Raw genomic sequence first — 26167 nt, 5'->3', positions numbered from 1 at the left:
TTTGCAATTACTCCATGCCTGCTTACCTTCCAATCAGTATTTTTGTAACTATTAGCATAATTAAACAAGCTGTTGCTTTGAATTAGTTTTGCAGCACTATTACATGCTTCTCTTTTTATTTTTTTTCTGTACAGTGGAAAAAGCAATGCTTTGAAACAAAAACATTCAGGAAATTTACACTGGTTTACATTTATTTAAAAAAATATTTAAACACTTGTGTATTTCACCTGTGGATTATTAACTACAAATCAAATAAGGCTCATCACTTTGAAGCGGTTCACAAGTACAAAACAGCCTCCTCCTGACATCTTCACATCCTCCTCTTCTGTGTGCTTATGTACAATACTGTGAAAAGGAGAAAGCGGCACACATAAGAGGCCCTGGTAAATAACGTACAGAAGCCTTTTTATTTAAAACATCTTATTTCCATGGCTTGTACAACAATAGTGTAATGAATCCCACTCAGCATGAACAAAGTCAGGAAACTTCTAAGTTCAGTTTTCAAGAAATGCTATCAAATGTACATATTATTTATTACTTCAGTTCAGTATTCATTATATTCATAGCCAAACTACACTCTGGCAGATGCAGGCTGAACAGAGGGAGAATAAAGCCAGCTACCCTGCAGCATTACTGAGGGGAGCATAACAGAGTTTCTAAGCAGCAGAATTACAGGTGTCAGGCACTAATGCTATGATCTTTCAACAAAACCTAGAAATTGCAAGCACTTAAGGCAAAGCTAACCATTACCTATGAAGCAGCAGCCATCTTCCACCTGCTTGGCTGGTGGTATCACCAGAGCAGATCCACGCACAGCATGAAACTGCATTGTACTCCTAAACCTGGGATGTCTTAAGTTCTCTGCTCAGCCTGTTCTTCAGCCTCCTACCTCACATCCATTTGTTTTAACTTTTATAAGATTCTTATTTCCACATTGATTCTCCAGCTGTAATGTCACTGTGCTCCTTAGCATAATAATCCAAATCCCTTGCAAAAACCATTTGGCCTCATTCAAGGATTATTCCTCCTCCCAAAACACTCTTTCACACTGGTGCCACATTCTCTTTGTCTCTTTTTGTAACATGGGATTCAGATCTTCTTTCTTTTTATTCCCTCCCGTTACTGTCCTTCATTTTCTTCTCAAGGAACTTGGTCAAACTCTTGCTTTGTTTACCTTCTCTACAAGTCTCTTCATATCTGACTTGTGAACCTTTCCTATTTTTAGATACTCTTCTCCCTGGCATGTCCTGCTGTTACAGCCTAACTGATACCACAAAGTCATTTCAGGAGCCTGGGATTGTCCTTGAAGTGCACTAAAATCCACCTACTGCACTGGGATATTCAAAGGCTCAACAGTAAAGTACAAGCTATTTTCTTGACTGGTGGTAATATCTTCACTTATAAAGTTGAAAATAGCCTCCAGTACTAATGAACAGCATTCATTCAGGTCTGGACAGCTGCATCACAAGAAAATATTATAGTGCCATCAATATCTGTACTGTATCATAAATTTATGCAGTAGTTTGCCTGGCAAAACACAGAAACTTCTATGGAGCAGCGGCCATCTAAGCAGGCAGTAAGTGCAAAAGAGTAAACCTGTCCAATGACAGGGAATAAGCTCTAGGGAAGACTAGAGAAGGGCATGCTTCTCTAAATGAACTTCAAGTTCAGAGGCAAAAAGGGCCATAGGAATGCAGAAAAGCACAGACACTGAAAAAATGAAACTGTAAAATCAAATATGTTAAGATTTGCAAGAAAGCCTAAAACTAATGTTCTTACAGGTAGCTTGCTTACACCTCAGCCACTCCTCAAATTCAGAAATAAGTATCAAAACACCATCTTCTAATGAGCAATAGCATAAGGAGGAGTTACCGTTATTTCCTCGGATAAATGCATCCCCATACTTGTTCTTTAATTGGCCGTTTACATATTCTTCGGTCTGTTCCAGAGCTATATTCATATATCCATCCAGGCAAGCCAGGACACCTGAAGACAACAACAGTTTAAAAGTGAATCAGCCTAAAGTTATTTTAAAATAAGCAAAAAGGCACTGTGTTTGAATAGTATTTTAAAAAAAAAAATGTATCTTCATTACAAACTAAAAGCCCAAGCTTGGCCAGATGGGTCAGTACATCAGAGTATTCTTCAAAGAACTAAGTTGGGAGGAAGGAAACCCAGGCACTCTAGTAACAACTTCAACAGTTGGTGTTAAGTGTGTGGGGGGGAAATAAGTAAGGCAGGCATGACTTAAGGTGGAAATTGTCAATCTTTTCAAAGTTTAAGTTGTCCCTTCTCACTTGTGTTTTAAGTTGCACACCTGAAAAGAACCTGTGACATTAAGTGTAACTGGATAAGCTAAGGATAAGTCTACATAAATTAAGTTTTCACCAAAACTTGTGAAGGATATAGCTGAAAAACAACCCTTTTAATACAGGACACCATACACACTTTTTCATATTTATCTTCAGCTCACAGATCTAGAAGAACATTGGCTGCAAGACTCTGTTTTGATATAAACAAAATTCTATATCAGGCAAAAGGTTTTCAGATGACACTGAAATCTTCCCACAAAAATAAAATTACACTGTTTAGTCAATGCAACTCAAGAAAAAAAATCTGATGTTCGTAGTATTGAATGTTCTTTTTATCAAGAATGCATATGAGTAGCACTGATTTTAGACAAGTATTTATGTTCTCACTTCTCATAGCCCCTGTTGAAGGCTGTACACAGTACCTCCCATGTGCTGGCAGCATGATGGCATTTCTTCATTCAAAATCACTCCTCAGCTTTCACACTCACCTTTAAGATCTATCATGGCCATCTATAGATTTTACTTGCCTGATCAACACACAGACTATTCATGTGAGGAATGGAATGTGGGGATTAACAGATGTACAGAATTGCTCAGAGAAAGCAATCTGATTTGTTAACTGTGCACATAAAACAACCTGTAAAAAGCTGTATTAATTATCTCCATCTTGCACATGTGTTTTCTTGACCTCATCCTTGCACACACAGACAACACTACTAAAATAATTTTTTTCTCTGTTTGAAAAACACTTTTTTACCTGGCATTAAAACTCAAAATACAGTGTCTTGGCTGTACTTGGGGAGGGGAAGAATCCTCCTCTAGGACACATTCTCGATTTTCAGAAGTGTTACTGTAATATCTTCCGTTAAGTAATTAGGAATTCAAGTTCTCCTGCCAACTTGTAATGGTTTGAGGATTATTATTTTCCTTTATGGTTTTCTTTCCTCTGTTTCCACACAAATAGGAAAAACTGACATCTCACTGTGTTACTAAATGCACCAAAAAACTCAAACCAAGCAGAAGTCAGAACTCTCTTTCATTACAGTAGTCCCAAACACTCCATGTAACAACAGAAAACAAAAAAATGTCCAAAATTAAAATTGGACTGCGTGGATTTTCTTAAGCTACCACTCAGTAGGCCATAAATGCAGAATTTTCAAACTCTCTTGTTTCTAGAGTGCATTCAGAGTTGTTTCATTCTCTCCCTCCTTTTCTTTGTTTACTCTCAGGCCACTGATGTCATTATATATTGTCACTACCCATCCTGGCTAGTACTTTATCTATTTTCTCTATATGTAGAGACCTTTTAATATATGTATCCATCTCTACACATAGAAACCATACATATTAATTTATCAGTTATTACCTTCCCAGGGCTTCTTCCCTCAGATGTGCGCAGCACTTGGCAGCGAATCAAGACGTTTTACGGTTACACATCAACACTTGTATTAGGCCACATTTGCACGTATGGTGGCTCAGAGTGTGGAGGTACAGACATAAAATTAGCAACACAGCCTAGAGGAAGAATCTAGATAGATCTGCAACAAAACCCTGAGATGCCAGGCTTCTTAATGTTTAGCTTTCACAAATGTTCGTCAAATTTCTGCAGAAAACAAACTGAGCACATATTTTTCAAACAAGAACAGTATACAGGTTTTTAACCACAGGATCACATCAAGTGGGAAGGAAGGAGAGCAGAGGGAATAAGGAAGGGTGGGGGCAAAAGTCCAGTAACAAATAAGGGTCTCCAATGGAATTATTGTTCAATTCCTGGTAGGTCTGACTGTAGGCATGTTAAACTAGTCTTGTTGAGGGGAAAGCTGAGTAATTAATCTGCAGCAGTTACAAATGGATCTTACCAAGCAGAAGGTACAATGTTCTCAAAGAAAACAGAAAGTGCACCCAAAAACCAAATCTGGTTTGGCCCTACCTTGTGTGTACCTTTAGGTAAATGACTTGCTCTAACTGAATTTAATGAGCTGTTGCTACATTCTCCTGCAAAAAAGAATTTACAGAGGCCAAAGACCGTGAAGCTTTTAAGCCACCAACCTCACCTGAAATGCTCAATGTGGTTCTCAAAGAACAGATTGCAAATTTCATCAGCTGAGAGACACTAAAGAGGAACAGGAAGTGATAAGAAGGCACTGCTTACTCTGTCAGCGAACAATAACAATTTTAAACCGTCATAATACAAAGATTCCTTGTCACAGCACAAACAACTCTCCTCTCATAAGTGCCAGGCTGATCCAATTGAATTAAACCCATCTGGAGCAGTGATCTGTAGCAGGACCATAATGTTTAAATCATTCCAGAATAAAACGTCTAAATTGTGCACAATAGGAGATACATGACAGTTTGGACACTACTAAAAAAACTGGACAGACCAGTAGTACTATCCTAATGGGAGTTGGACCAGGACATTTCACTTTACAGAGAGTTTGATTTAACCATTTAAAAAACCCTATAATCCTACATGCAGTGCAAGTAGGTATACAGATAGGCTGAAGAGTTCTGGAATAAAACTGCTGGACCCTATTAAAATGAACAGGGTATACAGCAGCAAAAGCCACACTAAGCTTTCTCCTGTGTCTCCGTGTGTCTTGATCCAACACATGTCCAAGTAAGGAAACAACTCTTTCATCCCTTGTGTAAGAGTAGGCTTATGACGATGGCACAGTTTACTGTCTGAAGCTTTTCTGGACCAAGGTCTATACTAGGAACTGGAGAACAGGAAGGGAAAGAAAAGGGTAGATCCAGCAAGGGTTACTATCAGAGCACTGAAAAGGGAACTGCCTGGCCATTTCAGGAATTGCAATTCCAGCCGATCTTTACAAATATCAGTTTAGAAACCCAGGATCATCCCAAGCCTCCAGTCTAACCGTCTGTGACTAAGGACGCTAATGATTTAGGTAAGTAGTTTTAATCTCTAAATCCACTGTTAACCACTTTTTCATCAGTTTCTCCAGAGTTGATTTTCTATTTTTAGTACCACCATTCTGAGATCTATATTCACATACTCCAAGATTCTGGATCACACTGCTTTGCTTTTCAAGAGCAATGCATCTGTTCCAGCCTCCCCAAACAATGACTTTAGTCAGTGTGAGAGACAGATGGAGAACTTACCTCGATAATCAACTCCAGAGTTTAATTTTACAACAACTGGCCTTCCAATGATTTGTTTTAGAAAGTCACTAGGGGTTTGCTTCCGCAGACTCATCTTTATCTTCTCTGTTAAGCTGGGAAGAGAAGTGAGAGAAAACATTTGGATAAGCAACAAGCTCACATGTGGTCTTTAAACACTCAGCAGAGACAGGCAGTCCCCTGATGCTTAATACTTTCAGTAGGAGAAAATATCAGAGGACATAAAAGCAAAACCTTAAGGGTGGAGGTGGAGAGACAGAGATGCTAAAACCATAGCATTAAACTTTCCCTTTGGCATTTTTGTAACTGGTGAAAGTATTAATAAGAATCCTTGTTTGCCACGCTGTGCGTCTTGTAAACTTCCAATGGAGCCAAAGGCCTTTTCTTCTCTGTAACACCTTTTACTAAATTGGTTTTACTAAAATTAGAGAGCTAAATCATAGTAAGTGGTTCATATCTTTAGGGGGTGGAGGGAGAAGCCAGTACATGCTCTATAGACAGGAGTCTGTGCTAGAACAGCCAGAAAATGATTTTTTGATCTCAGCTTGCAAATATGAGCAAAGAATAAATTTGAAAGTCTAACTTAACTGATTCATTTGAAGGCATCCCAAGTTTAGAGTTAAGGCTTGTGATTAAGTTGTACAGAGACTAGAAAAGAGGCTGAGATTTTAAAACCCATGGTGTGGCACGCACACACACCCACCCAGTCTGGTACGAGACCTCCCCCCTCAGTCAGCACTGCCTAACTTCTGCTTTTATGTTACTTTGCCTAAGTAACAGTTGTTCTGCATTTTAAATCAATGGCAGAAAACAGTGCTAATGCTGACACCTGGTAGAGCATCAGCTCTTTATTGCTTGCTTTCTGTGGCAAACTGCAATAAGCTACCGGAGCCGCGCGAGGACCGTCACCGGCTTTCCTACCGACAGGCAGCGCCGCCCGCGACGCTGGCAGCGCAGGGCTGGGCAGCGCGGCGCGGCACTTCACAGCCGAAGCCTTCCGGGAACACGAGCAGGTTTTGAGGCGCGGGCGCTGCCCCACCACCGCCGCGGGCAGCCCACCCGCCCTCCCCCTGGGCAGCACGCCCCGGTTTCAGGGGCCGCCGCAAAAGCTGCCGGTTCAAAACCAGCCCAAACGCCGCGAAATGTGCTTTGACTAAAGTGCCTGACAGAAACGCGGCCCCAGTGCGAAGCTTTACCGTCGCTTGCTCAACAAAAAAAAACCAACAGAAAAGAAGCAGAAGAGCAACGGCTGCAACGGACACGAGTAACGGCCGCCGCCGCGCCTGCCGCGCGCGGCGGCGGGGTACGCGCGCCATACAGGAGCACCCCGCAACCCCCTCCCGTCCCCTCACCGCTGGGGGCCTGGGCCGGGGCCGCCCCGCACGCACGCACTCACTCACCCCGCGCCGCCGCCTGCTCGCCCCTTCCCGGCGCCCGCCGCGCTCGCGCCCAACCGCCACCGCCCCGCTACGGCGCGGCGGCGGGGACAAACTGCGCCGGGCTCGAGAACGCGCGGGGCGGGGCGGGGCCCGGCCTGTGGGCGTGCCGCTACCCCGCCACAGTCTCCTCCTCCAGGGACTGCGAGCAGGGGGCTCCTCCCTCGGCCTGCGCGGGCCGGCGGGGCGAGGGCACGCAGCTCCCACCCGAGCCCGTGATTTCGGGCGGGCGCTTGCCCGCGCGGGGCGCCGGGGGGCCGCGAGCCCCGGCTGGGGCAGCACCGCCGCGGTTCCTCGTGCGACTCCCCAAAACCTGTCGGGGAAACCTGTGCTGCGAGGGGCTCACCCGTGGGACCCGCGGGCTCTGCGTGAGCTAAACTCTGGTTTCGTCACGGAGATGCATGGTTTTATGGCTTGCTTACGCTGACACCCAAAATAGCATCTCGTCGGCTTCTTACGGAAAAATGATATGGTCCAGTGTATAATTATGTTCTACTATAACGAGATCCTGTGAATTCTAAAATTATCTTGCCTTACACGGGCCTTATTGGAGAAATAAGTGAGCGTCTCGCAGCCGCCGGTGTAGGTGTCCCTACCAGAACTCGACAGGAAAGTGTCGCTCAGCTCTTTTTACAGATCAATTAGTGAACATAGAAGCTAAGAGGTTTTTTTCAAATGTCACCTGGAAAGAACATGGTGCAATGAGAAGCTGGACTTCTGTCTTTTACTTCTCCCCACCCTCTCACCCATCTTTTCCCCTTTCGCCCAGCTAATACCTAATGTCTGGAAAATACTTTCTTTTTTTACGGGACTTAGAACCGTGACAGGAATTAATCAGCTGTGAAAGCTTCTGGACTGGATTTTTTTTACTCTTCTATTATTGATTTAGTATCTTGGTGAAACTCTTAACTCTCCTGATATGAAGAAAACATACTATAGCTTTTCAGAACATGGATTTGCATTTTCTATTCCTTCCAGAGTTCTTTATCTTCCCTTTTTGAACACGTATCCTGTAACATTTTTTTTCTTCCCCAAAGCTTAGGCTAAAAGGCTTTAAGAGGCGAGGTCTGTAAACCCAATCTAGTTCACCCGACTGTCCCAGACTTCAAGCACAGGCATGGCCAGGAAAGTTGGGCCACGTTGTGCCCATGTTTCCAGGCAACCATAATGTTAATCAGGAGCATCCGAGTGTGCTTGATTATACGTAGTACTTGAAGCAGAAAAGGAATGTAAAATAGTTACTCTGGGTAGCAGGCTTGCAAAGTTTTATTTGGCCACCTGGCTTCAGTGTGTAATATTTTGATACAGGAGTATTCTGGTTTTTATTGTTATTGGTCTCCATGATAGACACGGGGCAGACAGATTTTTTTCATGCCTGGGCTGGTAAAATGTCACGAGAATTTTGCAACTCCAACTAGGGACGTTTTATGGTTTGGGAGCCTTCCTCTTTGTTTTATTTCTTACGAGTTTTTCTCTATAGCTTGAATTTTAAAAAAAAATTTTTTTGCTAGCCATCAGAACCTGCTGAGCTATTTTGCCTTCTGCTCAATAGGCTGCTTTCTAGCTAGCTTAGGCATATGCTTAGTTACAGTTTCTATGTGTATGGATACTTCAGTGGTTTTATGTCAGTCAACAAAATCCTTCTACTTTCCTGCTTCCTACCCTGTTAACCTCACAAACACATCTATTTTGAATCACAGGCATTGAGACTGGAAAGTTTTGTATCCTGAGCTCCCCTCTTTTGTAGAGACCAAGTCATGAACCCAAATCTTAGGTTATTTTCCTTGGTTGGCCATAGGTCTCGAAGCAGTCTCACGTGCTCTTCCTAGTGGTAAATTAACCTTCGTGCAGGAAGGCACAGGTTGCTGAGCGCTTTGGTGTAGCATGATTCACACCTGGGAAGATAATTCCCACCTTGTACATTCAGGAAGATTATGTCATCACATCTGTTATTAGGCAACCTAAAGAATGTGTTATTTCCTGAGTAACAAAACCCCCATGACCTCAGGAAAGTGGTCTTCAAAGGATTTAAGTAATCCTCATTCAGTGGACTCCTTAAAGATTTCAAAGCTTCAAGAGTGAACATAGAATTAAGATGTCGTTGGCTAATGATCCTCTTTTGTTTGTTTGTCATCTAGCTGAAAAAGGATTTTGATCTAAAACATCACATACCTTGCTATCAGCAGATTCTTTTAAATACTGCATTGCTTTATCCTTTCATAGTGTACTGTGGCAGAGCTTTTTCAGCTGTATAACTCATTGAAATCAGCAAGATGCTGCCCTTGCGTTTTAATCAAGATGAACTTGAAAGGTGAACGTTGTAAGTGGTAGAAATTATTTATAATTTGGTAATAAAAGTTTATGTCTAACACTCCAAATTTCATACATCTGCTCTGTGCTGGCCTTGAGATATAGAACAATTGCAATTGCCTTTACATTTGGCCTTAGATGAAAGGTCATAAATTACAATGATAGAGTTCGTAGTCGTTCCCAGCTCACAAAATTTCCATATTAACATCTTCACCTCAAACATAAATGGTTACAAAGTTACAAAGAAAAGAGTTGTGTTGGCCTTTGTCAAGTGAACTTAATGATGGAAGTTGGTGGATCGTGTGCTATTGCTCACTCTTAAACATAAAGCATCGCAGAACCCTTGTTCAGAGGACCTAATTAAAACTTTACAGTTAACTTTAAAAATGAAATGAGATTTGACAGTCTCTCTCTCTCTTTAATGCATGAAGACCACTTCAAAGTTAGGAAGGTTTTTTCTCTCCCAGCTACTTGAAATAAAAGCATTTCCATAGAGCGAGGTGGCTATATAACACAGAATGTGTTAAAAGGAGTGTCCAATTTTTCTGTTTCTTGTGAAGTGCACACCATTTATGTAAGTTAAATGCAGAAGAACAACAATCCACATGACAAAAGAATGTCTGTGGTAGATTTTGAATTCAGACTAAATAATCCCCAGCTACAACCAGTGGATGAAAAAAACGAAGACATATTAAACAGTTCTCACCTGAAATTTGTGTCAGAGAGGACAAACCCATTCCAGCCACAGCCACATCGTACCCCATGATTTTAACAATCAGCTTTGGTGCCTACTTAGAGTAGAAAAAGAAGAAGAAAAAAATTTAAATTATGCAATAAAATAAGAGGCAAAGAACGAGTTCCAAATCCAGGGAAACTTTTCTTGTTCAGAGCCTCTGAGACTGTGGGGGCAGAAGGAGACGTCAGCCTCCAAGAAACAGTGTCGAGGTAGAGAAGCTCTGCAATTCAAGATTAGTCCTGTTATTGCAGGGCTTCCTGAGGGCCCTGAAGTAAACACGATATTATGCTTCTGGAGTTTGAGAGGTGGGGAAGGTGAGATTCTGCTCCCACTGAATCCAGTGGAAGTTTTGCTAATTACTTCTCTGTCCTAAGGATGCCTCTACAGATTATTGAAAATACACCTGAAATCTCAAAACAAATCCATCTTGATGAGCTGGTACCAAAAATATAACTGTTAGACTGATAGTTGTCACAGCTTGGTTTTAGAAACTTCTGAGCAATGGATCCTGGCTGCTGAACAGTCAGCCCACTGGCCTGATCCAAAACTACTCCAGTGGATTCAGGATGACTCTTAGGCTGCAGATCCTTTCCATCCACTTTGGATCAAGAAAGCACCGTACGTGCTTTCTCCACAGCAATCCCATGCGATTCCTCATGACAAGAAAGCTTTTGCAACCCGGGTGGCTTGTCCGGTTTTCAGACCTGAAACAACCCCTGTGTCAGAAGAGTGGGGATTAGCTTCCCCCTCACTGCTGTGCCCCCCCCGGCTGTTGTCTGATAGCAAGCCAGTGGGTATGATTTGCTGAGGGCTCTGTGTCTCGCCTTGCATTGTTGGAGGCTGTGCTGCGTGCAGAGAATAGATCGCTGCCAGATTTGTGCACAACTGCTGAAGCTGACCTCGTGACTCGAAGTTGGCATAACCTCTGTGCTCTCTGTCCCTTCCTTTTTCCTTCTGGAGATGTGTTCTTTTGCTATGATTTGTCCTTCTTGGAAGTCTTCTTCTGATGCCCTGAGGGTGAGGAATGGGACATTAAGGAATTGAAGAGTGCAGGAAGAAACAACAGAAAGGAAGTATTAGGCCCCCCCTTCCTTTTCCTCCTCAGCAAACTTCCTGGTAAACAGGGAGCTGTCAGCAGGTCTTCAGGGAGCTGGGGAGAATAATGTGAGAACTCAGCCTGAGGCTTTCTCTCTGTCTCCTAGACTTTCAGGTCTGTAGAAAAGAAAGATCCCCAGAAGCTTTCAGAGTTCACTTAACTCCCTCGGAGTTCATGGGAGTGCTCTCCTTGGCTTCCCCAAGGGACAAGCTTTTTCATGAGCCTTAAGAGGTTTGACATCCCCCTTTGCATGCATTAGGATGGGAGAGTTCAAGCCTTTCAGCATTTGAATGATAGTCTATCTGTTCCTATACAGGAAAAGATCAAAGATTTTTTTCCCCTTAAATGAAGGCTTAGTTATCCAACATTATTTCCCATGCTATGCTAAGATCATCCGAACTGCTGATTCCCAGCATGTTCTCAATTAAAAAGTTACTAAACTGGACTTTAATCAAAAAATATTGGGATTGTGCTACAGATTTTAGACAGAAGAGTCTAATAAAATTCTGCCTTCTTCAAGTTCTTTCATTGTGCTCACTACCTTGGGATGTTCATGTCCTCCTACATGGATTAAGTGACATGATGACCTTTTGTTACATGTTTGTGTCTCCTACTTTCTATCCAGTTAAAATACAGTTTGACAGATCATGTGAAAATTGTGCTTTTTGTAAAGTAAAGGCTGGAAGCTCCACTTGATTCTTTTCTGCAACACTTAGCTAGGTTCTATCCAAAATATGATGGAATTGGACACAGCCTTTGTGTTTAGACTTTCTAAAATGTTTACAGCAAAGAAACGCACGTTCTCTATTTTTTCCAGTGTGGAATATCAATTCCAGATGATATTCCGATGTAAACTTTTCCATAGCCAGTCCGATGATGCTAATTCAGTACTTCAGCTTGAAAATTCTGGTATCAAGTTTAAGCGCAGACATGGGGTGAAGTGCTTACTTTAAATTGACCTGCTGGTGTAAAGCATCGGCAAGGTTAGTTCCCAGCTCCCCAGAAAAGCTTCTGACGCAGACCTGGGGATATGAAGTAAATGTGAGGCAGCTCTAACTTGTAGCGTGGTAAAAACAATCCATACCATGTTCTGAAATTCAATGAAGAAGGAAGATTTAAAAGTGTTCGGCCACCTTTCTGTCCCTCTCTGACCCTTTCCTTAAGGATCCAGCTGATGCTCTAGGGGGGAAGTATCATCTGACTTGTAGGATGATTAAGTCTCTTTTTGGGAACTGACTGGATCTGCCATCACCTGCCTTCTTCCAGCCTTTCAACCCAATTTTTCCGTTTATCTGACCCTCCACAGGTATTTCACATATGGGGAAAATTTGTGTTTGCCTCTCCTCAGAAAGATCCTGAGAGCCTTTCCATGGATGTCAGCAAGCAGCGGATTAGGGATCAAGCCTAAAATAAATTGAGCCAATTTTTTTCCATCCACACATTTCAGTCTTCCAAAAATTGTAAGACATAAGCCTGAATCCAGCAGTGCTACTTCACTGTATGGAGCAGCTAGCACAGTTTAAGTAATAGTTGTAATGATAGCAAATTGAGTTTTATTGACACAGATCACAACATTATATAAAAAAGAAGTGTAGACAACTCTGTGAAATTCAAAGCATTTGCTGACACATACCAAAAAAGAAAACCACCTGAAAAATGAAGACATGAAAAAAGAGATTGAGGTTTCAAGCTCTGGACTTGCAAACCTTTGTTTTTGTCACAGTTGTGTATTTGTACAATATGCAGAACCTCCTTAGACATTACTGAAATGCAAATAAAGAAACAATAATCAAATGTTACAGAGAAAATAAGTATACAAAGATGATTCGGTTTGTCTATGTGAGGAGCACCTGCCTGGATGCTAGCCAGGCTGGAGGGCACATGAGGAGGCTATCAAGTCAATGTTTACTCTGCTGATACATGTTACTGTTGTGAGGATCCTGGAAATAGGCAAAAATGATGGTGTTTGTTGTAACTCAGAATACCTGGGTTCTCGTATGCCTCTGCCAGAGGCTTCCAGGCTGACCTTGGGTGAATCACATCCTCAGTGTCTCAGCTCCCACATTCAATTAACAGAAATTTGATTAGATGGAAGAAGCTATTTTTATTAGTATAAATTATTTTTTAAGTGGAGGGAAAATAGGGAAGATATATGTAGAAAAATCTCAAATATGCCTAGTTTCAGTAATTTTAAACATAAATATTTAATCTACTGCTAATCCAGGAAGTGAAACACTTAAGTATTTAAAATAATTGAGACTGTGGTATAATCACTCTGTTCTTTCTGTGTCTTTACTATCTGGAGAGCTCAATTTCTTTAGAAATAAAATGTGATTTAATGTCAATGTTAGGTCACTCCTAGAGCATCTGTGAGCTGGTATTTTCCAGTGGCCCCAATTTTTGGCCATTGACTACAAAAATCGTTATTTCTGCAGTTAAGGGAACAAAACAGAATGTGATTATTGTGTAATGTAACAACAAAAATAGGTAAAATCAAAAGGGAGGACTAGAAACTGTATATATGCAAGATAAACTGTTTTGTTAGGAATAGAACAAAAGCATAAACTTTCATATTAAATCAAAAGTTAATTTTTAACAGTACATTTTACAGCTCTCTTGTCTCTTTATAATTTCTTTCTTTGTCTTTATTATCATTTCAGTGGATACACTGATGAAAATAAGGATGCTATCTATAAATATAGATCTGTCAATATGGTGTGACCGCCTGTGAGCCTGTCCCCAGGGCCTGCAGTTTCAGAGGTAGTATAACCTCAAACACAATGTTCAGATCTGACTCCCTGGTGTTCACACATGCAAGAAGATATTCCTATATACTTTAGTCTTGACTGCTTTTACAAGAAAAAATTGGAAAAATTATATAAAAAAATATTGAAGGTTATGTAGTAACTCTTCCAGATCTGCGATAATAGGTATGAATGAATATGATTTTCTAGGAGAGGGAATGACGCAGGGCAACTGACTCACTGTTCCACGGTCTGGTTTTCGGCTTTCAGGCAAAACTGCCATCTGTGCTATCAGTGCAGCTCCACTAGTCCTAGGAATTGTAGGAGCTTTAGGGCAAGAACAACACCCATGTTTTCTCACTCACCTAATCCTACCTAGAAAATTTAGAGGGCAGTAATGTAAAGTGCCTGTAGCAATTCAGACCACCTGTCATTAAAAATTGCACCCTTGCTACTGCTGGAGAACCTGCATGAACGTTGAAAACAATGGAGAATGCTAAGATACCACTAAACATAGACAAGAGTTCTGACTGTGAAACTGAAAAGGTTCAAAAGGCTCTTCTGAGGAGAAGAGCGATGATACGAAAGCCTGATCAGTAGTCCTTGCAGGCTTTTGTGGCTAGGAAGGTGTTGGCACCATTGCTGTAAAATGGGTTATAAATCCTTATGACTTGGGTCATTAAAGAACTACAGCTCTCATTACTTCACTCTGCTCTGCTCTACATAAACAGGGGACTTCATTCTTTAAAGAAGAGGAAGAAAATCCCTTCTGTGTTCAGGAGAAACTGGAAGGTGAAGAAGCAAGCTGTGTTCATACCATGCATCACTTTTCTTTGGTTTCTTGTTTCATTTCACTTCCAGCTCCACTTAGTGACACACACTCTCGTTTCCTCCATGACATATGTGGAGTTTACTGGTCTCGCCTCTTCAGACCATATCCCAACCATGTCATCTCCTCAGCTACTGAATTTTTCCTATGCATCCACCTTCCTCATCCAAATCATCATTTTAGGTTTGGTTTTTTTTCATGGTTTTCACCTGGGCACTTGTCTGCTTGGAACTGACACTACCAATTGATTTCACATAATGCACACAGCACAGCCTAAATATATATTTCTGTCTCTGGATGTAGGGTTCAGACATTAAAATCAATGCCTTGGAGGTGAAAGCCTTCATCGTCCATAAATAACTCTTGAGCCACTCATTTCAGCTCCTAAAACAGAATATCAACAATGAAGTATGTAATTTGGAAGATGAAAATACGTGTGCTATGCTCACATGCTGAAGACTCCTCAACTGGAGGGAATTCTAATGGAAATGGGGAATGGCAGCGGATTTGTATTATTGCACAAAATGGATAAGGATATTTTATTTCATAATAAATTCTGGTGATAATTTTAGCCCATTAATGCATAATGAATAATAAATAAATAATCACATGCTGTGTGAACAATTCAGGTGTACCCCAGCAAACGATGCAAATTTTCAGTTTAAAATAAGCAAGTCAAGTATTGGACAGGCTAGTCTAGCGATGTAGGATCTGTTCTCACTTCTGTTGCTGAGCTGCTCTCAAATGTTAAGGCAGGTCATCTTACCTCTCTGTGTCTCAGTTTCCCTTCTGTAAAACAAGAAGAATGATATATCTAAAGTGCTTTCAGATCAATGGACGAAAACCTTTACGTAATAGCAAGGTATTATTAATATCCTAATGATGCCATGAGAGAAAATGATCAATAGTTATTTATATTTTTCTTTGCTGATTAGGAGGTATTTTTCTATCTATATTTTCTAAAGTCATACACATAGCAGCAGAATGTTGTTACTTTCTTGCAGAACATACACGTCTTTTTGTAGCTATATGATATAAAGATGAAAAACAGGTTAAATTCTGGTATGTCATTTCTCTCAAGGCTAGAGGGCCAAAGTCAAAGGGAAAATCTCATGATTTACTACATGAGCAAGTGCAAAATCTATGCATTAATAAATTCCACAGGACTGTATATTCATGCTTTACTCGTACTAGTTTTTAAGCTCGAAATTTTTTAGGAAATGAAATAAAATGGATTGCTTTCAAAAATCGCCCCACATTAAATAATCTGTATTTAAGAATTTGTGTATTTATTTTTAAAGTAACCTCATTACTACTAGACTACTTTTTCCTTTTGACAGTAAAGCAGAGTGCTTATCTTCCATATTTTCATAATGAAAGCTCCCAAGCACAGGATACTGTGGCAGATTTACAGCCTGTGAGCAGCAGAACTGACAGGCATTTTAATATGAAAGGAGATATGATGTCTTTAATGTACAGTGATGTCACTTCTAACAAGGTAGAAGCCTGCTTTTTGCACTGCAATCACCATAAGAAGTGAAACCTGTCTGCTTCAGGAGTGACCTTTTAACCCAGGAAAAGGTCACAAATAATAGAAAAAAGACAGGACTCTGCTTACTCAGGTGGAAGGGCACACTGACGTTGGAGGAGCAAGGCTATTGTGGATGTGCATTATCTCCAGGAAGTTGAAGCTAGAAATAGTCTAGCTAGAGCTAACCTTGAGAACAGAAAAGGAAAGGATAATGAAAATCCTCAAGGGAGTGTTAAACTGAAAGCTAGATTGCCTGTTGACCACCTTTTTTCCTTTTATCCAGCATTGATTGGACCTAATAACTTGAAAGTAGTATTGACAGCAGTATAGTCTACCATTAGCTGGACACCTGATTATTTCATTGAAAGGACAGCAACCCAGTACCAAAAGCTAGGTCTTTCATTCTACGTTAGACCAATGAATTAACTACTTTGTCTAGGAAATATTTGCCAGTGATTTTAAAGGCTGATTTAAAATGTGCATTTCTTAAGTCCCTTCTTAAATGTGCTTCCAGCTCCTGACTGAAAGATTTTATCATGTAATTCTGAAGCTGCATCATTCTTAAACCTTGTAGACAAGAGCATAAGCTGAAAAGGCCATAAAATGGCACGAAATCTAAAGGTCCGATAAGTATCTTGTCTTAGCATTAAGTTGGTGACTTTGGTTTGTTCTTAGAGGTGACATGATTGGTTTTAATTTACCTTGAAACAGCTGTCTTTCTTCATCCTTCTTCAAAAAGGAGGGAAGAGAAACTGCAAATTCAAGTTTACACATAGAAATAATCAACTCGCATTTCAATAGAAAATGTCAGAAATGCTGGCAGTATCAGTAAATTCTTCTTCCCATTTTGAGCCTGTTCTTCTGACAGCAAAGGAATATTCCAAAGATAAGCCGTGTGTATGCTTGAAGATATGAGAATATTCTAATTATATTTTCCAAAAAGTAAAATTATTGGGAAATGAGGTATGATGTGATACTGCTGTAGATCTAGATCCCTGAAAAAACAAATCAGATGCCATTAATATAAATTAATGGTTTGAAAGGTCCTGTAATGGTTTTAAGAGATCCTGTGCCTGGAGACGAAAGCAACTTGACAGACACAAGTTGTGAACTGCTTCACTTTCTGTGCTACCTTCTCCCTGTCAATATATTGGTTATGGAGCTCTGCCGAGGCCAGTCTCAAAAGGCAGACTGTCACATTTCTCAAAAGATAAAACATCCCTAAGGGTACAAAGAATTCAGGGACACAAGCTGATAGACATGAGCAGCACTGCAACTCTAACATTTTATGGCTAAGTTCAATGAGTGAGTCCTTAAACGGGTAATTTAATTGATGAAAGGCTTACAGTTGCTCCAATTAAGCTTGTTCTTTCTCCATATGTAAGATTCAGGATAGTTTAAGCAAAAATTGAGGGAGAAATTCAGGAGAGAGACATTTATAAGCACTTTGAAAATTGGTCTCACATGAAAAGCTTGCCATTTGTTAAGTCACACGTGCTGTTTGTCCACACAAAGAATCCTGTCTCCCAAGAACTGTCATTTGCAACAGCCCCTTTTTCTCTAACTAAGGATTTGTAAATATTTTTAGAACATGTCTCAGTGCTTCATGACTCATTCCCCTTATGATCTTTGGTATTTTTCCCATTTGTGATTGTGCAGCATCCCTGTGGCATATGGTCACCTGGGAGGGTACTATTAGGGAAGAAATTAAGGGGTTTTAGCTATTTTTAATGACTCTTGGAAGGTAGAAATGTGGAAGAAGAGCCACATCAAAGCAACATTTTTCAATCTACTGCATTACATCAATCAATCTCATTGTTTGCTTGTGCTTTCCATGTTGTATCCCTCTATTGTATCTTTCTTTACAACTGAATTGTAAACTGCCTGAGGAATGTGCTTTTCCTCTGTGTGCTTATACAATGTCAAGTGTGAGAGAGTGGTGGTCTGTGTCTTGGATCATTAGGTGCTATGATAACACAAATTTTAAATAAACGCATATTGGACCAGGAACTCATAATTACCTGCTTTAAAAAGCCTTGGGTTTAACCCTATATCTGATTAGTAACTTACTTTGTTGTCATTAGCTTCTTTTTTAGAAAACTCAGAAGGTAGTTATGTTCTTCACATATTCAGCAGGTATATGATTCCTTTCAGAGAATGAGTATTGTACCCTAGATGGGTAACAAATCTTTGTGCACTCAAAAACATTTAGATAGTGTAGGGGAAGAACACTTCCTGTACGGGTGAATTTTATTTTGCTTTGAATGTAAGTAGTGCTTCATCGATTTGGTGCATGAAGTTCAACTCATCTGTTTGCTCTGGCCATGATTCAGGCGAACGTTTAGTGTCAGCAAGCACATATTGTATTAAAGGTTGTCAGTGAGGACACCTGTACCTAGCTCAGGCAGTCTGAAATGAACAAACTGGTTTAGACTCTATGCACCTCTGAAATAAAGCCTGTACTTGAGCTGAATTTGCAATGTTTGAATCTCATATAAGTAACTTAATATGGCTTCCAAGTTGTTTACGACCTTGATTGCATGCTTACACTCTTACCCTAGATATGTATATGGTGAGTATTCTGACAGATTTTTGGAGTAAAATAGATTTCATTCACAGTTTATTTATATGTATGTTTAGTGCAATCACATATTTACACTATTCTCACAGTGTAAGGTTCATGAATTAATATACCATGTGCTTGAATATTAATTTTTCTTCTTTAAATAAGCCTGGGTTATAACTGCAATTTTTTGCTCCCCCCTCAAACTGCTTTTGGATCCCTTCCACACATGTGGCATCATTCACCATTCTGTTTAAATAACCAGACTGGTGACAATGTTTGACTTTTTAAAGGACCTTCTCTTTATGGAGAATGAAAGGTCATAGCTGGAAAACTGGCCATCCGAGCTCAGTCATTTCTATGTATTTTGTTAATTTTTCCTGGTTAATGGTCCTTTCAAATTCAGATTGCACCGTTACTTCAGACTGGCATCAAACACTCCTCAGAAATAGCAGCTCACTGTGGGAAAAGATAACCTATTTCCTTCAAGCACTGTAGCTCTATCTGCAAACTATTGGCATCACATGAAGATTGATTAAAGTTCTGCAGACACCTAATGCAAGAAAAAAAGATTGCTCTCCTTGCCTGTTTCAAAGGATAGCTATCTCAAATTCTAGCTGCTTGTCTCTGAGGTCTGAAACTGGCTGAGTCTGTTTATCAATTAGGGTGCCAGTGTTTAGAACAACATTCAGAGGGTAATGGTAATGAGGAACCACAGTCATGGCTCCAGGGGAACATATTAGTATTAACCTCAATGCTAGGTCATGCACTATCCCTTTTAATGAGGGATGTTAGGGCTTCCCAGACAGGTACATTTTGAGCTGAAGAGTAACATAACCTTTTCTACCTTATCATGTCAGGTGGCAAATTTAAACCACAGTGCACTGAAATAGGCTTGCTCAGCGCTATAGATAATTTAATTCCTCAGCCATCTTTCCTCTTTATCTCCTGTTGACATGCTCCAGACTATAAAACAATAACAGAAACCATGTTCAGATAAACATAAACCATACAAAGGTGTACAGCAGGCTTTGTGCCCTTCCCCTGTTCACTTCTGTGAACTGCAGAATAGGGTGCTGTTGGTGGTGAGGTAGTGGATGAGCTTGGATACTGAGTGCACTGTGCTTTGGGGTCTACCAGCCTGTGACTGGCAGACTACCTTCAGAAGCCTCAGTGACCTTGCCCTACCTAACACGCAAGCCCAAAGCCTTTTGGGGGTGCTGTTAGTTGTGAACGGGGATATATGAGTTTGACCTAGTCCTTTTCTGCATGGTGTGCTTTTGCCAGTCTGTGCTCCCTTGGAGTTTCTATTTTTAAATATTATATGCATGTCACCAGAAAATTACCTATTTAAGCTTATAATGAAAAGTTTCCTGGGAACCACCACCTTGTTATCTGTTCCACAATGGGTTCACTCATAAAACGAGCTTGAAATATACTCTATTTCTCTTCAGGTTTTGGAGGATAAAAGCAGTTGATTCCATTAGCCATCAGTCAGGGACAGAACAGGTCATAGATCTGAAAGTGCTGAATCCAAGTATCATTATTTATGGTTGGGAGGCATACTCCCCAAGAGTTACATAAGAATTACTACTTTGATGCTGCTTTGTAATGTTGGATAAGACACCTAAACACTTTGTGACTCAGCTTCCTCTTTTGTAAAAAGGCCATAATGGGACTTAACCTAAGAACATATATTGTCATTGTAAAAGTGCTTGGAGGCAGCGACAGGGCCTCTTTGCTACACTAACGATTGCAGTGATCTTTGAGGCAGGACAGCAGAGAGATGCAGGTGTATCAGCATTGCTTGCTCTGGCAGGAACGTGGAGAGAAGCGCATCTATTGACCAGCAGCCAAGGCTACAAAAGCTTGGTGATGCCAGAGAGCCCTGTAGCCACTGGGCTGTCCAGGCTACTGGCTTCTGCTGCCTCTTCTGTACTGGAAAGCCAACCAGATGTTGTGATCTGAAAGCCCTCTCCTGAAAGCTAAGATCATTAATGGGTACCTAAAGGGGGATACTTGTGACATTGATTCATGCAGTCTTTTAATTACATTAAAATAGGTGCAGCCTGTTACATGTTTGCAGTATAGTAAGCTTTTGTGAGGCCAGACTAATGAACCTCTGCACCGTCTGAAATCATCTGAGCCCCCCCTTGTATATAGATTGAAATTACAGCAGCAGCCGTAGCACAAGTGTGCCAGTACCTAGAGAATAGTCCAGTGCAGACCCTGTCAGTCAATGTCCTGTTGATCATATTAACAAAAATGGAGTAGTACTGTGTCAGTGCTAAAATGTTGCCCTGGTTCTATACTTGTGCATTCTTCTAGAGCTAATGTAATTTCAGTGATATCCTCCATAATTAAATATTATTAATAATGATGTGTTTTATTCAATTAAGATGTTTTAGAAGTGTCAGTCATCTTTTTGCATCTGGTACAATGCAAATTTTGTTTGGGAAGGGCTGCAGTATCTCCAAGTAGAGCTCAGAATCCAGCTGAGAGATCTTGAAAGAAGTTTCAATTAGTGGAGGGAGGTCCACAGCAAGAAAAATATGCTGATGCTCTAAGCTTCCTCATTCTGACCCTCCCATTCACTTATGCCGGTTAAGAGACAAGCCTACAGTGGAGTTATTATTGAAACTGAGGAGGATAAACAATAGCTTTTCAGATGTGCACTATTCCTGGTAGCTGATGATTTATTTTAGATGTTTGAATAAATGTGCCTACCTTTTTTTTACAGTGATAATTGTTTCTGGTGCATAAAAGTGTTGCATTACATTACTTCTAGAGTGCAGCAGCAGTAATAGGTATATTTCAGGTGCCCTTCTTAGTCATTCAGATCCAAGGAAAGAACATGCCTTTGAACTGCTTGAGGCACAGCATGATTGGCATCAGGTATAAGCACACCTCCTATTAAAGCTGTGGCACTGTGGTCAGTGAGAAACCAGTGCTGATCAATGCCACCCAAACATAGCCATCAACAATAAAAGAAATCCGTGACAGAAAAGGATTGGTGTCCCATACCACAAAGTGCCTCTTGATAGCAGCAATGCTATGTTCCTGAGTGGACAACTCATGAGCTAAGGAATAAGATGGCATTCATTTTCAGGATGATAGAACACAATTGTTTGTCAAAACTTGTGGGCTGTGTATTTGGTTATTATACGATAGCAGTGTCAGGTGTGCTGCTTTTTATGATTAAGTTGTGTAACATTAGAAAAAGTACATAGCTGACAGCTAAGTTTATGTTTTGCTAACTATACTCTTTACTGTGATCCAGGAAGTGTTTATCTGGGGGCTGAACTACTGGAAAGCAGCTCTATTGAGAAGGACCTGGGAGTGCTGGTGGACAACAAGCTGACCCTGAGCCAGGCCTGGACCCTTGTGGCCAAGAAGGCCAACGGTATCCTGGGCTGCATTAAAAGGGGTGTGGCCAGCAGGTCGAGGGAGGTTATCCTCCGCCTCTGCTCTGCCCTAGTGAGGCCACATCTGGAGTCCTGTGTCCAGTTTTGCCCCCGCCCAGTTAAGGAGAACTGCTTGAGCAAGTCCAGCGGAGAGCTACCAACATGATCCGGGGACTGGAGCATCTCCCTTATGGGGAAAGGCTGAGAGACTTGGGTTTGTTCAGCCTGGATAAGAGAAGGCTGAGGGGGGATCTCATCAATACCTATAAATTTCTCTTTTCAATAGTGCCCAATGCCAGGCCAAGGGTCAATGGGCACAAGTTGGAACACAGGAAGTTCCAGCTAATCATGAGAAAAAAAACAACTTTCCTGTGAGGGTGCCAGAGCAGTGGCACAGGCTGCCCAGGGAGGCTGTGGAGTCTCATTCCCTGGAGACATTCAAAACCTGCCTCAACACGTTCCTGTGCCCCCTGCTCTGGGTGTGCCTGCTCAAGCAGGGGGGTTGGACAAGACGATCTCCAGAGGCCCCTTCCAACCCCTACCATTCTGTGATTCTGTCATTCTGTGATCTTGCCCCATATGAACTCTTGATTTGCATATATAATTCTGTATTCACCGTAAAACTACTTTCTTGATATGCAGAATTACACATAACTATTTTTTCCTTCTTCCCCATCTATACAATGTTTTACGGAGTGCAATGTCAGCAGGGCTGTATGAACAGGATTCAGGAATGCCAGATACCTACTCTTTCCTCTGCTGCTGTAATTCTTATGGGCCTGATCCAAACCCACCTGAAGTTTTTGGAAAGGCTTCCATTTATTTCAGTGATCTTTGCATGAAGTCCCAAGAGACTTTCACCAATATTTTAGAGGAGAATTATCAAATTATGGGAGTCCCACTCTGGCCACTTAGGGACTGATCTTTAAAACAGTGGTCTCCAAACTTTTTGGGTCTGCACCCCTATCAGCAAAAAAATTTCGAGGATGCATCCCCAGTATATGTATAATAATTTATTTATAAATTCTATACATGAATTACTGTACTAATACATTATGTACATTATAAAACATACACAAAATAGAAATTTAAAAAAGATGAGCCAAAGATGAAATAGATTAAATGATTTTTAAAAAATTATTTATTAATGGCACACGAAAAAAATGGTTGTCTTTTGGGCACCCCACTTTGGGGACCACTGTCTTAGAGGGTCCATTCATTGGCAGTGGCAACTTTATGCCATATACCACCCAGAAGTATTTTATATACAACTACTTGTACTGGGAACCACTCATTTATGCCATTGACAGGTTTGAACACTTTACAAGCCTGTCAATGGCATAACTCTTCTCATTTTTTTCCATCTGTAAAATGGAAAAAAAAGGAGAGTTGACAAGGTTACACACCCTGCAAGGGTTTTTTGAGAAGGCAAATATAAGACTACTATACTATAAGCGTTACAGGATTCTAAGCATTGTAACATATGTTTCCTGGACAAAAAATATCCTGGGCAAACTGTGGAGATTAAAAATGAGCCTGATATTACCCTTTTACATGATAAGAATGATCTCATAATTTTCATAATTTAAGATATGATGCCAGAATCATGCTTCTTCCCCAAACTTGATTCAGCAGAGAGTTGTGATAAAAAGAGGCTGTCAGATTATGCTTTAACTAGAGCTGAGCCAAAATTTGGACTGAGCCATCAAAAGCAGCTGTAGTCAGCCTGGTTTAAATTCAGCTTGGCCTAGAGAATCTGCTTCAGCTTTTGCTTTGATTTTTTTTTTAAATGACCATTAATTATGGATGTGAGCTTTTTTGCTCTGTCTGGATATGTGTAAATATTTTGAAGCTTCTCTTCACTGATTCCCATTACGTTTGAACCCTGCTTATTGAGCATGAAAACATGGACCAAGTTACACCAGGTTGTCTCTCCTGTGCTCCTGACCACTTGAGCTGGTTCCACTAGAATGCTGTTGTCCTAGACAACTTTCATGCTGCTTGACACTGTTTGCACATACATTTCCCTTGCCTCTTTCATTTTTCTTCTCAGAGCATATAATTAAGTGTATCAGGACTAAACATGTTAATTTTTCAATAAGAAAACCATAAATGAAATTAATTTACATGATGATTAAGATTTCTGAATGCCTGAAAAAAAAATCACAATTCTTTTATGAAAGCAGCTATTTCCAAAGGTACAAAAATATTCAACATTCACAAAAGCTGCTCACATAAATGTCACTCTGAACTTTTGAAATCACCTTCGTAGGTACCTTTCCCTTCTCCATTTCATGACCTTAGGACAGAGAACATGTCTATTTAATGTCTACATTAAAATGTAGCATGTCTACATTGATATATTCAGCTACTATTAGCCACCGTAAAATCAAATGATGACTAACTTCCTCAGATCTTGCCATCATATTAAAACTATTATCATCCCATTTCTCCAGAGAAACATTGTTTTAGCTGAACATCCTAATGCAATGTTTAAATGTGGATTTTTTTTGTTATTTTTAATGAATAACATTTGTGGCACACAAACTAAGTAATTAGGGAAAAGGAGGCACAGGCCTGTGGGTCATCACCTTGTTAACATTGCCATATCCATCTTGCTCAAAATGGAAAAAAGTTTAAGACAATATAGCACAGCACAGAATATAAAGTCCCAACACCGCACAATAAGAAGTCTAGTATGTCAGTCACTGATTTAGTATGAAAGATTTGAAAATGAGACCTTGGTGTAAGAAGCCCATCTCAACAAAGGGTTGGAAACATTCTCTCTTGCCATTTGAAATATGTTTTCAGGAGAAGAGCTGGAGTTTGTCCTACCATGAGCTCAAACATTCGTTCACCACTCGCCAGTGAGGAGTGCAATAGAAATTAACTCAATAATGCCTTGTCTTCTGCTATCACAGGAACTCAGTCACATACTGCTGTTTTTGAAGGCCCAGGTTGTCAAGCCTTTTTGTGTGCAAAATCTCTCACAAAGGAAGAACCTCTGGCAAGTTGATTACGTTTATCCATTTTGCAAGCAGTTGTCCAGCCTGTGGATTTCATCTTGCTCTGCAGGAGCATTTTGCAGCCGATATATACCTGTGGGATGCATAGGCAAAGAGCTGGTGAAGACTCACCAGGTTCCTGAACCTGAAACCACATGTATCAGTAGACCTACTGAAATAATTGTGACTATTTGCATGGTTTAAGTCAAGTGTTTTCAGATTTGGAACTGTGCTGTTTAGCATCAAGCAAAAAATCAGTTTGATCCCAGATCTTTTAAATGTTGAGTTGTGTAGTGTGAAGTGGTTTGGACAAAGATGTTTGAATCAGTAACACATGGAAGAGTTCATGCAACTGCAGTCAGAATGAGCAAAAATAACCTACACTGACAATCATTTAGTAAAAAGAAAAACACCCGAATAAAATTTATTCCAGTTCATCATAACCAGATGTGATCTATAGTGTACCATAGTTTCTGTTCTTAAAAAAAAAAAAGTGGGCTAGATAAAACTCTATTGCTGTATTTGTTTTCAGTACCAAAAATATGTCCTTGATAGATAGCCTCAGTCACAGTTAAATATATTTTCTTGCTACTTGCTTATACAGACAGTGCTGTTTGTATTAGGACTTAATTGGAATAGGAATTAACTTATTTGTATAGACAAATGCAATAATAGTGGAAATGAAAGGTTTTCTAATTATTTTTTCTTTTTATCAGATAAGTATAATGTTAAGAACATATCAAAATTCTTCATTAATTTGCATCCAGTACTTTTCCCTAAAATTTTTTTAGTAGTGATTTTTTTTCTCTTCTTAATCAAAGTTGTTAGCAGTGGTCCTGGTTTCTCCAGAAGCTTTCATAAATCATGCTAAACAAGACACATATCTTTGTTGGTTAAAACTTGGGTAGGATGAGAACATTAGTTGCAACCATGCAGTTTGAATTTTTGCCACCTATAGTTTCTGTTGATGGCACAGCAGGAGGGGAAAAATCTCCAAGTTTCAACAATTAATAGGCAATTTCAAAATTCCATTGCTATTTAGAGGACATTCAGATTAAGA

The 26167-nt window shown here is 40.3% G+C and overlaps 1 protein-coding gene across 1 annotated transcript; it reads right to left on the bottom strand.

Moving 5' to 3' along the window:
- Positions 1-82: 82 nt before the first annotated feature.
- LSM6 (LSM6 homolog, U6 small nuclear RNA and mRNA degradation associated) lies at positions 83-6943 on the bottom strand. Its single transcript, XM_064450291.1, has 4 exons — positions 6854-6943; positions 5436-5548; positions 1873-1986; positions 83-345 (listed from the first exon to the last, which is right to left on the bottom strand). The coding sequence occupies exons 2-4, from the start codon at positions 5527-5529 to the stop codon at positions 311-313; spliced, it is 243 nt and encodes an 80-aa protein (XP_064306361.1). The 5' UTR covers positions 5530-5548; positions 6854-6943; the 3' UTR covers positions 83-310.
- Positions 6944-26167: the final 19224 nt, after the last annotated feature.

This window comes from Phalacrocorax carbo, chromosome 4, assembly GCF_963921805.1.
Source record: "Phalacrocorax carbo chromosome 4, bPhaCar2.1, whole genome shotgun sequence".
In the NCBI taxonomy this organism is placed as follows: Eukaryota; Metazoa; Chordata; class Aves; order Suliformes; family Phalacrocoracidae; genus Phalacrocorax; species Phalacrocorax carbo.
Note: the sequence above shows the minus strand (reverse complement) of the source record. Positions and strands in the feature narration are given on the sequence as shown.

Excerpts from the sequence above, each read along its gene's own strand:
- LSM6 (XM_064450291.1), bottom strand. The coding sequence starts at position 5,529 with ATGAGTCTGCGGAAGCAAACCCCTAGTGACTTTCTAAAACAAATCATT. Across the intron at positions 1,987-5,435 it reads CTCTGGAGTTGATTATCGAG|GTGTCCTGGCTTGCCTGGAT; the intron begins GTAAGTTCTCCA and ends TGTTGTCTTCAG. Across the intron at positions 346-1,872 it reads ATTTATCCGAGGAAATAACG|TATTGTACATAAGCACACAG; the intron begins GTAACTCCTCCT and ends TCCTTTTCACAG.